At 37.7% G+C, this 15,308-nt stretch overlaps 1 protein-coding gene across 4 annotated transcripts in view; it reads right to left on the reverse strand.

The window, feature by feature from the left end:
* Positions 1-7,537: 7,537 nt before the first annotated feature.
* Positions 7,538-15,308, reverse strand: part of CYP2C9 (cytochrome P450 family 2 subfamily C member 9) — a 51,163-nt gene continuing 43,392 nt past the window's right edge. For all 4 annotated transcript variants that reach the window (XM_011738245.2, XM_011738266.2, XM_011738259.2 and 1 more), the window contains 2 exons: positions 10,776-10,917; positions 7,538-8,086 (listed from right to left, as the gene is read on the reverse strand). In XM_011738245.2, coding sequence (XP_011736547.2) covers positions 7,905-8,086; positions 10,776-10,917 — 324 coding nt within the window. In that variant the 3' untranslated portion in view covers positions 7,538-7,904. The remainder of the gene's footprint in view (positions 8,087-10,775; positions 10,918-15,308) is intronic.

Below are 15,308 nucleotides of genomic sequence, written 5' to 3' on the forward strand. Positions count from 1 at the left end.
TTAGAACAAGTCATTTAATTACCAAAGGTAAACAGTAAATTAAGCTTGAACAGATTGAAGGCATCATATCCATGCCTCTGCTAGAGACTAAACAAGCTTATCTTAGAAACAAACAATCTTAGAAAATTTCAAGATTAGTTGGAAACTGTCATCTATGGATAGACTCTTATGCCCTAAAAACAAAACCCTTGTTAAAAAAACCTCACACAAGATGGGCCAAACACCGTCATTTGCCAAATACCAGAAATCCAACAGGTGGAAAAGTCAAAACATCTATTAGTAACTGCCCCTGTCCTAGCTTTACCTTCCTGAAACAGCCATTCCATCTTGTTTTCGGTGTAAACAAGGGCGTAGCCTTAGAAATACCCAAAAGCACTGACAACCCGTAGCCTTCCTATCAAAAATTCTTAACCTAGTAACCTGCAGATGGTCCAAATGCTTTCAGTCTTTAGTTGCAACTGCTTTGCTAACAGAAGAAAGTAGAAAAATGACTTTTAGAGGAAACCTCATTGTGAGCACACCTTACCAATTCAGAACTATCCTAAGTCAAAAAAAGCAAAAAGGTAGCTTACTGACTCAAGAATCTTGAAGTATTTTATTTTTAAACAATGAAGGGCATTAAGTGTGGTAATCTGAGGCATATTTAGTAAAGAGTTTTGGAAAAGTTAAAACAAAAAAAAGAATCTTGAAGTATGATGCTATTCTGTTAGAAAAGTGTGATTTCACGTTAGCCACTGATAATTCACTTAATGCAGCAGGTTTCCTAACAGGGGATCTAAATCTTAATTAATTACCTTACAAAGGCCCAACCAGACCTAAGAGGAACTCCCTTCAGGATGGGACAACACTTATTTATAGGTGGTGCCACCTGGGTGATTGAGGGAAAAAGAAAGAATGGGTATTCAGTAATTGATTGGGAAACTCTTGTAAAAATAGAGTTAGGAAAATTGTATAATAATTGGTCTGCTCAAACGTGTGAGCTGTTTGCACTCAGCCAAGCCTTAAAGTACTCACAGAACCAGGGAAGAACCATCTACACCAGTTGTAAGTATGCCTTTGAAGTGGCTTATACTTTGGGAAAAAAATTTAGACCAAATGAAGTCTTATTAATAGCAAAGGATAATAAAAATCCCAAACTTACAAGGTTTTCAACAAAAGTAAAGTTAGCTAAAAATTAACAGTGTAACATGTATTATCCTAACTTTCAATCTTGTGGCCTTAGGCAATCTAGTCCATGGACATGAAGGAAGTTCACTTTGGAAAAGAACAGTTATCATCTTTGACCAAAAAAAAGGGGGGGAGGAGAGAATTTATGTAAAAGAAATGTTATGTGGTAACTTCTTGTCCTAAAATAGATTAATTGGTTGTTTCAAGAAAGGGATGTTTACAAGTCAGAAAGTTGAGCCATGTCAAAGACTGTCTGTGAAAGTCATGAAAAATGCTATAAAAGGGAATTTATGCAAGAATTATTGTATAAATTGAAAGTAATTAGGCCTCTTGAATGTAAAACTATTGAAGAAACAGTTTACGTGCAAGGTGTGTAAGGAAAGTAAAATGTACTTTTGGTAAAAGGATTATAAGGAGGCATAAAAATGTGAATTTTACCTACATTAAAGATTTAAAAAATTGTTTTGAAGGCTTAAGCAAACTCTGAAACGTTAATTATAAAGGAAATTCTGTGGTAAACATTGGCTAAAGTTAAAGGGGTATCATCCAGTTTTTCTGTGAACTAGACATAAAAAGCATATCAGTTTTTTTTTAAGCACTAACCTGCTCTTTAACAAAAATTATAAAGGGTTAAAAAGAGTCTATAAAAATCTTACCTTATGGTCAGACATTAAAATTGGATAAATAATGTCTACAAGGTTTTACAAAAATTGAGTTTAACATTAATAGTATACTAATATAAAGGTAAAATTTAGCTTATCTGCTATAAAATCTTACAGAAAGCATTGTCAAATATAAAATGACATTTGGCTTTCTTTGTCTAAAAACTAATAAAAATAGGTGCTAAAAAAATTCAGAAGGAAAAAGGAGAGTGCTAAACCAGAGAAAAATGTTATCCAAACATCTTACGAGGGGAAATATTGTTCCAACTGCATCAAGGGACCCACTGGGGACCCCAAGGCATGTGTGATGTAGTTCTCAGAGTTTATAGTGGTATAGAAATTTATACCCTGGCCAAACAAGTTACAGACAGTTGCTTAGCATATAAGAAAACTAATAAACAAGCTATAGAAACATTAATCCTCAGGGGAAGGAATCCAAGCTTAACGCCATTCCAGAATATCCAGATTGCTTGCATAGAGATGCCTCCAATTGATTGTCTAAAGTATTTATTAGTAATAGTAGATCACCTTACTCATTGGGTAGAAGCTATTTTCTTTTCAAGTCCAATTGCTAATAGTGTAGTCAAGGCATTAGCTGAAAATATTATACCTAAGTTTAGATTAATAGAAAACATTGATTCAGATAATAGGACTCATTTCACTGTACATGTTATTAAGAAATGAGCTCAGGTACTGGATATAACATGTGAATATCATACTCTCTGACACCTACCTTCAACAAGTAAGGTAAGAAGGCCTATTACACTGTTGAGAGTCTGAATTGCTCCCTGAAAAGACATAGGCCTATCCCCTTATGAGATGCTTTATAGATTGCCTTATCTACTTTCAACTACTGATCTCCCTACATTTGAAACAAAAGATCAGTTTCTCAGAAATTATATACTTGGTTTATCTTCCACTTTCCCTTCCCTCAGAACAAAAGGTCTTTTAGCACAGGTGCCACCCCTAGAGTTTCCAGCATACCAACGTCAGCCTGGGGACCACGTCATTGTCAAAAGTTGAAGAAAATGAAAGGTTCGAACCGGCCTTCGAAGGACCTTACCTAGTGCTCCTAACTCCCGAAACCGCAGTCTGGACAGCAGAAAAAGGATGGACCCATCACACCCTAGTCAAGAAAGTGCCGCCCCTTCCAGAGTCATGGGCCATAGTCTGAGGGGAAAACCCTATCGAACTAAAGCTAAGAAAAATTTAACTCCTTTCATCTACTCTGTTACTCCTTCTTCTTTCCTTGCTCTATTGCTGACCACCTAGTTATTGATGTACCAAGTAGATTTTGCCTCAAACTATTACTTTTGATGATTGCCTTGTTACACCCTGTGGAGACTTGCCAAGTTAGAGGCAACTCTCCACTTCAGAAAAGTACTTTATCCTTCCTAGCTCTCCTCAGACTAAAAATCTGTTAACAGGGATAAGTTAGTTTGAGAAGAGTTTGATGAAGATTCCAGTATTAACTGGAAATCTTGTCCTCCTAGATCAGAGCTTCTCTGCCAAAGTTGGTTCAATGCTCTATAAAATACTAAAGAGCAAGGATGGACCACCCCAACCAGTACCTGCAATTTCTTAAAACCATATATTCATTTTACTAAAGGAGTTATCCCTCCCCACTGTCAGCTAAACCAATGTAATCCAGTACAGATTACTGTCTCTGCTCCCCAGAGTTCTTCCCTTCGTTAAGCCATTTCTATGGTATAGGAGCAGAAGTCTCAGGATCCTTTGAAATGTGCTTCATTGCCTCCTCACTTCCTGCACCCTTTTCTCCCTCTCCTACATTCTCCCCTAACCAAACCTTCTCTTGTTATATACCCGATGATAAAATCAAAGTAGTTGTTGTAGAAGTTAACTATTTAAAACAAACTATAGCAATTGAAAAAGGGTATCAAGATGCAAATGCTTGGCTGGAATGGATAAAATATTCTGTTTGCACACTAAACAAAAGTGACTGAAACGCTTGTGCGATAGGCCAGACACCCAGATGTTCCCTTTCTACTTGGATGGTCGTCTCAGGGACTGGGCATGAGTTGTATGGTAGCTCTCTTCCAGAACCCCACAACCTGGGGTGATGGGTCATGCAAGACTCTTTTACTGCTTTACCCTGAGGTTAAGAGCCCTGTGGGTCAGCCCTCAAGGGCCATCTGGCCTCCAGCCCCTGATATTAACTTCACCTCATGCCTTTCACAGCAGGGGGAAAAGTTAGCATTCCTTGAAGATTTAACAGGGTGTAGTGAAACCAAGCCTCTTCAAGAGCTTACCAATCAGTCTGTCCTTGTTCATCCCTGAGCATAAGTGTGGTGGTAGTATGGGGGACTATTGCTGGGTACTCTGCCAAGTAATTAGAGCAGCTCTTGTGCTCTAGTCCAATTTGCTTTCCCTTTGACTCTAGCATTCCGTCAACACAATTACAAAGAAAAGAGAAAATTGTAAAGGAAGAAGTACCCTATATGGGTCCTTTGACCCCCTTGTTTATATAAATGCTATTAGAGCTCAACGAGGAGTGCCAGATGAATTTAAAACCCGTGATCAAATAACTTCAGGATTTCAGTCAATATTCTGGTGGGTGAAAATTAATAAAAATGTAGTCTGGATAAATTACATCTATTATGGTCAACAGTGGTTTATTAACTACACTAGAGATGCTGTTAAAGAAATAGCAGAGAAATTAGGGGCTGCTAGCCAGATGGCTTGGGAAAATAGAATAGCCTTAGACATTATATCAGCAGAAAGAGGAAGAGTTTGCCTCATGATTAAAACTCAATGTTGTACCTTCATCCCAAATAATACTGCCCCTGATGGAAGTATAACAAATGCATTGCAAGGTCTAACTGCTCTGTCCAGTGAGTTAACCAAAAACTCAGGGGTAAATGACCGCTTTAAAAGGTGGCTAGAAAAATCATTCAGTAAATGGAAAAAAAATCATAGCCTCAGTTCTTACTTCTCTCATGGCCGTAGTGGGCATATTCATTCTTGTTGGGTGTTGTGTCATACCATGCATCTGTGGGCTGATGCACAGACTCATACAGGCAGCACTTACTAAAACGTCCCTTAATTGTCCTCCACCTTATTCAGAGAAGCTTTTTCTTTTAGAGAATCATGCCAAACAGCTAAGCCAAGACATATTAAGGAAGTTTGAAGAGAAAGAATTGGAAAAATTCAAGATGAAGAATTGTTAAATATAGTGAACCCCAAGTTTCTCTTCAAAGAATCAGCATGTCAGTATGTTCAGCTCTATTATTGATTCTCCATTTTAAAGTTTAACTTCCTGGTTCCCTTCACCCAGTTGCTTCTAATTTCAGTAAACAACTTTCCCTCCAGTCCTAATCAGTAGTTCACATCTGTTCCCCTGGTCACTTGCTTTGAAATGAGTCACCCCGGTCACCTGCTCCATCCTGACTCACCCTGAGCCACTAGTTCTGTAACTGCCCTTCCTGCCAAACTACATGCCTCACCACTCTGGCTCATACTCTTGCTCTTTTTTAAAATAACCAGTCGAAATTAGTTTAGACTATGCAGTCCAACTCTAGAAAACAGGGGAATGACACAGCAGTAGAGGCTATCTCCATCAGGAATAAGAACCTCTTCCCCTCCTCTGTACACGTGTGCTCTCACCCTTGTTCCATCTACAAGGAGCACTCTTTCTGCAGAAAGTAAAAACTGCCTTGCTGAGAAAATTAAATTTATGTTTGAGTGCTATTTATTTGCAGTACCAGGGAAAAAACATTTTGCATTTCTAACGTAAGGGAGATGTGAGAATAAGAGTCAGTAGTAGGAGTAGGAGATGTGACAACAGAAGCAAGTGTTTGGAGTGAAAGAAGGAAGAGTTCATGAGCCAAGGAATGCAGGCAGCCATTAGGAGCTAAAATAGGCAGGAAAACAGATTATTCACTACAGTCTCCAGAAGAAAACAGACTTAACAACTCCTTGATGTATCTCACCTAGGGATGTTTGCCAACACCTCTACTAACACTACATTAATACATTTTCATTTCCCACTGAAGAAGGTTTAAAAGGTATAATGTGTAATTTCCATTTGGTTCTTCCCATTAACGTAATACTCATATCCACTTTCTCTTCTATTATCTCTCTGAATCATTTGCCTATGTTTCTATCACTTTAGAGGTTTTGCTGGCATGTTACTTGATAGGAAAATAGTAAGTTTTAATACAAGATGTGTGATATGAGCCCAATATTGTAAATAAACATTTAACCCTATATGTGTATGTGCATAAGTTATATATAATATATAAAATGGGTGAATACACATAAAGTACACATACATATATAGATGTACATGTACACCTGCACCCACATATTATCTTTAAAACATGTTCCAAAGTATAAGTAACTTCTTCTGGGAGATGAGCTGTGAGAAGCATAATGAGTTATGTTACTTCTTATTTCTTACATTTCAAGTAGAAGACAGGAAGAGTGGTGAATATAATTTAACATAAGATACTTAGTTGTCTATGCTTTGGAGATGACATGAGGCTAATTATATTAGGGCCATAGCATAAAATTATCATCCCACTTATGTTAAAAGTAAAATAATATAGGAGAAATTGAGAAAGATAAAATCCTGGTAATTCTTCTTAGAAATTTTGTACAGCCAAACGTAGTGGCTCATGCCTATAATCCCAGCACTTTGTGAGGCTGAGGTGAGTGGATCACTTGAGGTCAGGAGTTCAAGACCAGTCTGGCCAACATGGTGAAACCCTGTCTCCACTAAAAATACAAAAATTAGCCTGGTGTGGTGGTGGGCACCTGTAATCCCAGCTACTTGGGAGGCTGAAGCAGGAAAATCACTTGAACCCTGAAGGTGGAGATTGCAGTGAGCCAAGATCACACCATTGCAATCCAGCCTGGGCAACAAAAGTGAGACACCATCTCAAAAAAAAAAAAAGAGAAATTCGTTCATGTTTGAAGAGAGAAGCATGACAGAGCACATGAGCAGCAATATGAAAGCATATATTTATGCTTCTTTACCTGGTTCTAAGTTGGAAACATGAAGTAATAAAAGTACTCTGATTCTTTATTTAGAGATAAAATAATGACACTTTAACACCAGACCAGGCACAGTAGTTCACACCTGTAATCTCAGCACTTTGGGAGGCCGAGGCAGGCAGATCACGAGGTCAGGAGTTCGAGACCATCCTGGCTAACACGGTGAAAACCTGTCTGTACTAAAAATACAAAATTTAGCCAGGCGTGGTGGCATGCACCTATAATCCCAGCTACTCAGAAGGCTGAGGCAGGAGAATCACTTGAACCTGGGAGGCGGAGGTTGCAGAGAGCCGAGATCGTACCACTGCACTCCAGCCTGGGTGACAGAGCAAGACTTTGTCTCAAAAAAAAAAAAAAAAAAAAAAAAAAAAAAAACAACAAAAACAAAACAAAACAAAACAAAAAACACCAATGTGGATATAAGAATTCTAACATTTAGTATCCATTTCTCCCTTTGGCTAATCCTCTGACTATTTCCCTACAGGTTGGAACTGCTCCTGGACACAGTTTCTCACTTTCAAATCCAATCCTCAAGTAACTCTAACACTCAGCCAAAATAGCTTCCCGACCCTCTTCCCCTTTGTCCTTTCTGTCCTCATCATTTTGAGAACCAGCATGGCCTCCTGGAACTCTATTTTGTTTAATTACTCACCTACGTTATGCATAAAAGAAGGAAGATCTAATAAACTGACTCAGCAAATAATAATGTTTTTTTATTTAGAACATGCAAAGAAGAAATGCCTTTGAATTATAATACACAAATCATCTTTCTCTATTTAACACTGAAAACATATTAATAACTCAACATTAGATAAGTATTAGCATTATGTGACAGTCAATGCAACTGTTAGAGAGTATGGAGAATAGCAGATATAGTTGCACAGTGAAACATAGGAAATTCTCCTTAATGGAAGCTGAATGTTCACTAGATCTTGAGGGAAAGGAAAATGTGAGATGACAGGCCAGAAAAGGTATCGCAGATAGTGAAAGGTGGATAACGCCCTGGAGGAAAGAGAGCTGCAGGGACAGCACAACAGCTGCCAGACCATCTGCTCTTCTTTAGACAGGGATGAAGCACAGCTGGTAGACGGGAGGCACAGAGACAAATCCATTGAAAACTGGAGTGGTGTCAAGGTCCTTTAAGTCAACCAGAGATTTCAGATTGAAGTTCTGTAAAATGGAGGTCAGGAATAAAAACAGCTCCATGCGGGCCAGGGCTTCTCCCACACAAATCCGTTTTCCTGAAAATAGAAAACACAGAGATCTGTTATTCCTCATGTGTAACTGTGACAGTGACAAACACTGTCTCTATAACTGGCACAAACAGAATATGCAATAACTGTTCAGTGAATCACAGGAAGGACAAGGAGATAGATGGGTGGTTGGGTGCATGCATGAATGAATGGATGGATGGGTGGATGGATAAATGGATGAATGGATGGATGGATAGGCAACTGAAAGAATGAATGGACATACTTACTCTTCCCCTAATATCAAATCTTAACAGGCACTCTGTATTCAACAAACATTTATTGAGTACCAGCTACATGCCAAGCACTTTATTAAAATCTTTCTACAGACTTTAAATGTCTTCATCAATCTTTCTTTAGAAACATACGTTCCTTGTCAAGTGGGTTGAACTGAGAAGGACCTAGAGGAGGAGGCTAACATACTGTATTTCCCTTTGTATTTCTGGCTCAATACGCAGTCAAAGATTTTTTTTTCCCCCTAGGTACTTTCAGGAGCACATGTCTAAACATGTCACCTTCTTACTTTAAAACTTTCAATGACTTCCCTGTCTGTCCTATAGAGTAAAGTCCCAATGGATTGACCTGGACCCTCACATTCTGTTTCCAGTCTGATGATTCATATCATTCCTTACACTCTTCACATCCCCTACCCTCAACTCTAGGCATAGCCACTCATCATCAGCCTCTAGCACACTACGAAGTTTCAAGTTTTATATCACGCTGCTCCTTTTGGCCAAGATGAACTTTTCTGTTACTACAGTCAGGACATAGGTCAAATTTTATCTCCTTTCATACCCGCTTTCTCATCTTCTTGAGCAAGAAAATGTTGCTTACTCTGGATTTCTTCAACATTATATTTATGTTTCCATTGAAAAATGTGCTATGATCTGAATATGGCTTCTCCCAATTTTGTATGTTGAAACATAATCCCCAATGCAACATTACTAAAGAGATGAGGCCTTGTAGGAAGTGAATAAGTCTGGAGGGCTCTGTCCTTGCTAAAATAATAACATCAAGAGATGCAAGGGAGCCATTTCTCCCCTTTTGCCTTTTTTGCCCTTCTGCCATATAAGGATACAGAGGGGGCATTATCTATAAGGAACAGGCCCTCACCAGGCACTGAACTTGCTGACACCTCGATTTTGGAACTCCCAGCCTTCAGAACTGTGAGAAATAAATTTCCATTATTTATCAATTACCTAGTCTTGGATATTTTGTTACGGCGGAAGAAACAGACAGCATGGGTCACCTAGACTAATAATCATTTATTTATTTATGTATTTATTTATTTATTCATTAGTGTGTGATATGGTTAGGCTCTGTGTCCTTACCCAAATCTCATGTCAAATTGTAATTCCCAATGTTGGGGGATATACCTGGTGAGAGGTGATAAAATCATGGGGGATAATTTCCCCCTTGCTGTTCTCATGATAATGAGTGAGTTCTCATGAGATCCGGTTTTTAAAGGCATATAGCCTTTCCTCTTTGCTCTCTCTCTCCTGCTCTGCCACGGAAAGATGTGCTTGCTTATGTTCTGCCTCCCACCATGATTGCAAGTTTCCTGAGGTCTCCCAGCCATGCTTCCTGTACAGCCTGTGGCACTGTGAGTGAATTAAACCTCTTTTCTTCATAAATTACCCAGTCTCAGGTAGTTCTTTATAGCAATGTAAGAATGGACTAATACATGTGCTAAAGGTGAATGCTTGAAGGAAGGTTTCTTTTATTGTTTTCTTGGTATCTACAGTGCCGGATATAAAGCAGACATCAAAGGTCACAGAATAAAGGAAGGAGATTCTATCACCAGACGCTCAGCACACACATTTCGGGTGTGGAGATCCAACATTCAAGATACATGGCCATGACTAGGGAAAGAGCGTGGTGCTCTGCATCACTGCAGAGTATCCTGCTACATTCCCACTGTCCCCCTCATCCCATCCATGGTTATTTGGCAAAGGTTCTAATATCCTTTATTTAGAGCCAATGTCCTGCTCCTTTAATAACCCTGCCTTCTCTTCTTTTCATCCTCTCTGCCTCCTTTGAGGTAGCTCAAATGTCTTTACTGCTATTAAAATGTTACTTATGCCTCACTTTGGGGTATAAGAGAACAACAAGCAGACAGCTTTTCCATCTACCTCCCAACTCCCAACAGCTTATCCTTTCCTGTATCACAGCCTCAGTCCTATTGAACTAAAATGATCTGTTTGCTGTGTTTTCCAAACTCATAAGTGAGGCTTTTAAAACCCTCTTCAGTGTTTGAGGATTTTGAGGATAATTTTATCCTACAAGTCCAGCCTAGGGGGTGAGGGACACCATGTGGAAAACACTCAGTGAAGTTCTGGAGTGAAATAACTTCCTCATGGCTAGTGAGGAAAATGTAATTAGTTTTATCTTCTAGGAGGAGTTCCTGGGTACCTCAGTGGTGTATCTAGAGGCAGAATTCAACCAACCTATACTTCAGCTTTCTCAATTTGGAAGAATTGGATTAACTCCCCAAAGCCCACTAATCTGGCCCAATAATTAGGATGTATCATGAGCAGGGAGCACACAGACATTCAGAACAGTGCTCTTGATCATGTACAAAGAGTAACTGTACCACTGCAGAGGAGGCACACGTAAGTTCCAACTGATCAAAAAAGTTGTCTTATACCCTGAGACACAAATGGAAATACATTTATATTACCTGCTGAGAAAGGCATGAAGTAGTTACTTTTCTTAAAATTGCCACCTTCATCCAGAAAGTGACGAGGGTCAAACATCTCTGGGTTGGGAAATTCTTTGTTGTCACGTAGCACAGAAGTCAGGGAAATTAATATGGTTGTACCCTAGAAACAAGAGACATAGATGAACTGAAATGTAAAGAAGTCATGAAGGTTGAAGACGGAGTGGTAATCATGTAGTTAAATCTTTTGATGTGCAGATGAGGAAATCCCATTCCAAAGAAGAGCAGTACCATTTCCAGATGCATAGACCAAGTAATAAGAGGCATGAGCTTAAGACCAGAGAAAATAAACTTGCTAAAGTGCCCTGAAATCACATTTGAAGTCCAGAGTACTTGGATATTTGGGTGCAACCTTCTGAGTCTGTTCTCCTTTTCATCAAGCTTGGACACTAGTGGCTGTCCACACTTGCTGCCCTATTCCATCATTTCAGTTTTCACCAACCTTATGTGTAGATTATGACTTAAAGTTGAAGTCTTTGTTGACATGAGAAATGGCCACAGTATCTGTTCACAGGGCATTTGTGAATAAACACATGATTGAGTTTCAAATGACGTCTTCTGGGATGGTAACAAGTGTAGTGGCAAGGACAAAACTATTGAGCTCTTGTCATTGTCATGCAGTTTGTTTGTCTTCATTTAAAGATATGGGAGAGATATTCATTACAGATTTATCCTAGCTTAAAAATACAGAAGGAATGATGAAATTAGAAAAATCACCTATTTGTAACCATTCAGGTCAAGATCATCAGGTCAGGCAATGAAAGATAAAACCATTGGATGTGTAATTTGGGAAGCAGGGTGTTCAGTCTTACAGTACCATGCCATAGATTTTCATCATTTACACATAAAAAGCAGAACCCCTTCAATGGAGAGATCTGGCAGATTCCAACTTATTAGGTGAGAATCTTAGCACAACCCAATAATGGCATATGTGACATTATGTGCCCCTGCCTCACCACTGTGATTCAGTGGGATATTCAAAGTACTATGTAGCTTTCTTGCCAAAGTCATAACTGGAATATAATATCTAGAAAACAATCATACAAAATGAGCCCCAGGAAAATTTAAATGACTAATGACTTCAGCTCTTCACAGAGATCAACATACTGAAAGGAAACAGAGGAAATGGACTCTTCTTGATTACAGGAGATGAAAATATCAGGATACCGAAATTATGTGCCTACTTCTTGACTGGAGAGTGAATTGAAAGAAAAAAGTGATTAAAATATTCTTTAAAAATTGGGACATTTTAAATATAAGCTGTATAGTAAATAATAATGTTTTACTAATAACTCCACAGTATGAATGCTATTATTATCATGTAGGAGAAAACCATTGTTATTGTGCTATACATACTCAAGTATTGAGGCATAAATAGATGGATGGACAGATATCAAAGTAGATATATATACACACTGCCATATGTACATACACATATGTGTGTGTAATGTTATTTATTTTAAAAAATGTTATAATGCAAAGGTGAGGAAAAATTCTACCCCCTAAATTTCTATATAAATAGTCTATAATTTTGTTTTTTAAAAATATTCCCTTGAATGTTTCTAAACAAGTACTATATTAAAATGTTATTAAGATGCCAACGCAGATTTATTTCTACAAATGTTACTCGAATAAGTAGAAATTTATAGACATTGAAGCATGGCCACTATTACTTCATATTATGAATAAAAATTAATTTGAAATATGTCATTGTTCTAAATATAAGAGCTAAAACAAAAAAATTCTGGGAAAGTTAAAAGCCAGTCTTTGGAGTCTTGTGCTGACAAATATTTTTTAAATAGGACACAAAAGCACAAATCAATCGCACATCTTTGCAGAAAATTCTGCTGGACAGGAATTTCTTTTATTAGGCATCAAGAAAAAATACTCCCTGCACAAATCCATCCTGCCACCTGTTTTTGTATAGTATGTGAGCTAAAAGTATTTACATTGAACAAATGCAAATAAGAAATAATATTTTTGAAACAAACATTTTATGGGAAATTTACATTTGTTTCTATAAAAATTGGAACATATCAATCCTCATCCATTTGCAGATTGTTTATGACTGCTTTCATGCTACAATCGCAGATGTCAAAAATTGCAACAGAAACCACATGGCCGGAAAAGTCTAAAATATTTACTATCTGACCCATTACAGAAAGTTTGCCAACTCCTGTCTCAGACTACTATCTCCAGCTAGATAAATGGATCCAGCCTGTGACAGAAGAACACATATATCTGATTTGTAAAGAGGGTAGAATTGGCCACACAGTGTTGCATTTTTCTGTACTGGGCTATTCCATGAAGAAGGGATTCAATGGGTAATTCCCTTGGGCTCTGGCTTCTCAGGGCTCAAAAGACACCAGACACAACATGAGTTGCCCTGCATGGGGGTGAGTGAAGAACCTCATCAGATGCAGCATTTCCTCTCCAGCAGGTCACCAAAGCTGATGCAGTGAACTGGGGAGACTGGCAACTCCTGCCTGATTCTTCAGTATATTTCTCATTTAATTAGTTATAGGAGAAGAAGTAAGTTTCATTACTATTACCCTCAGACCCTAATTTTGAGAAACAAAAATCTTCTCTGGTTACCTCCTGTGTTTGTGAAGACAGAGTGCATTGAAGTATTTTTTCTTGTATTAAATCAGTGACCATTAGGGTAAGCCGCATAATCTCTCAGTAAATTATCAATTCTGTCTTCTTCAAAAGATGACATTAGTAATTGCAACCTTACCAATCTCATTGCTTTTTCCCCTTGAAAATACAAGTTTCAGTTATATTATTTTTTATTTCACTAATAATATTGCAGTGCATTGGAGACTATGGTTTTACTTGGAAAAAGTAGGTTTGAGATGGCAACTGGAGTGTCTGGATAAATACAGAAACCATGTGATAGAACGCATTGTAAAACCACTGAGATAAAAATTGGTCTCAAGGTTCCAGAGGTAGGAGAAACTCAGAGAGCTAGCTAACACTGACACTCAATTTTTGGCTGTCTTTGCATTACATCCAATTCTGAATCATGACAACAGGTGTTATGTCATTATGACTGCCTATGGGAGAGGAATGAATATTTCTTTAAAGAATATAAACTTCCTTTGCAATTCTGCAATTTCTTATATATAACATCTGGTATTTAACCAAAATTTATCAGACATTTCAAAGATACAACTAAGTTATCACAAAAAGAAAAGTGGGGAGAGGGAACGGCAATAAAAACAGACTCGCATTAGGAAACTTTTTTCGCCTAGTTTTATAAGGCTGGTATAATCTTAATATCAAAAATCTTGAAAATTCTGGGAAAGAAAATTATAAACTAAATCTCTTGTGAATGTAAACACTGAAGTCCTAAACAATATGAAGAAGGTCAGTTCATCTTTATGTGGATAATTATTTTTATTTAGTGAGGAATGTAAGCCAAATATATGTAATCTGATGTTGAATGGATATTTGTCCCCTTCAAATCTCATTGTGATTCCCAATGTTGTAGGTGGGGTCTGGTGGGAGGTATTTAGGACATAGGGATGAATTCTTCATAAGTGGCTTAAAGCACTTCCCATGATAATAAGTGAGTCCATATTCTGTTAGTTCACACACAAGCTGGTTGTTTAAAGTTACTTCTACCCCTTTTTCCCTTACACCCTCTCTTGCCATGTGACACGCTTGCTTCCCCTTCACCTTCTTCCATGATTGAAAGCTACCTGAAGTCCTCACTAGGAGGAGATGCCTGCTCCCATTATGCCTCTTGTACAGCCTGCAGAACCATGAGCCAAAATAAAACTCTTTTTAAATAAATTACCCAGCCAAAGATATTCCTTTATAGCAATGGAAATGGACTAACACACAATTGTATAAATAGATGCCCAGAATTGATTGATAAGATTTTATACACAATGATGACATATATATATATATGACAGCAAACTTCTCTAATCTTATAAAAAGAAAAACTACCAAAATCTACTTCAAGCATCATTCTCGATATTGAAATGGAAAACTTCCACTGCTTTCTGCAGATTAGAAATGAGAAACAAGGATCCCCACTGTCACCAATTCTATTCAACACTCTCCTAGAAATTCTAGCCAATGCAATAATGAATGCAATAAAGAGGCATTAAGCCCATGAGAAATGGAAAATAAGAAATAAAACAATATTAACCCAGATACATATAATGTACACAGAAATTACAATGAATCCAGAAATAAATTATGAACAGTGATTAGTAAAATTAGCAAAGTTGACAGATTAACATCATCAGAATGATAAAAACTGATTATGTTCCACAACAAGAATATTAATTATCTAGGGAAAACCAAAGACTTGAAAGCCATGACAACAAAATCACAACATTCCTGGGAAAATAAAAGAAACCCCAAATAAATTGGAAGGATAATTATATTGAGGAATGGAAAGACTCAAGGTGTCAAGATTCAGTTCTTTCCAAACTGACTTACAAATTTAATGTCACCCTGACAGAAATTCCAGCCCAA

The sequence above is a fragment of the Macaca nemestrina genome, chromosome 9, assembly GCF_043159975.1.
Source record: "Macaca nemestrina isolate mMacNem1 chromosome 9, mMacNem.hap1, whole genome shotgun sequence".
Classification (NCBI taxonomy): domain Eukaryota; kingdom Metazoa; phylum Chordata; class Mammalia; order Primates; family Cercopithecidae; genus Macaca; species Macaca nemestrina.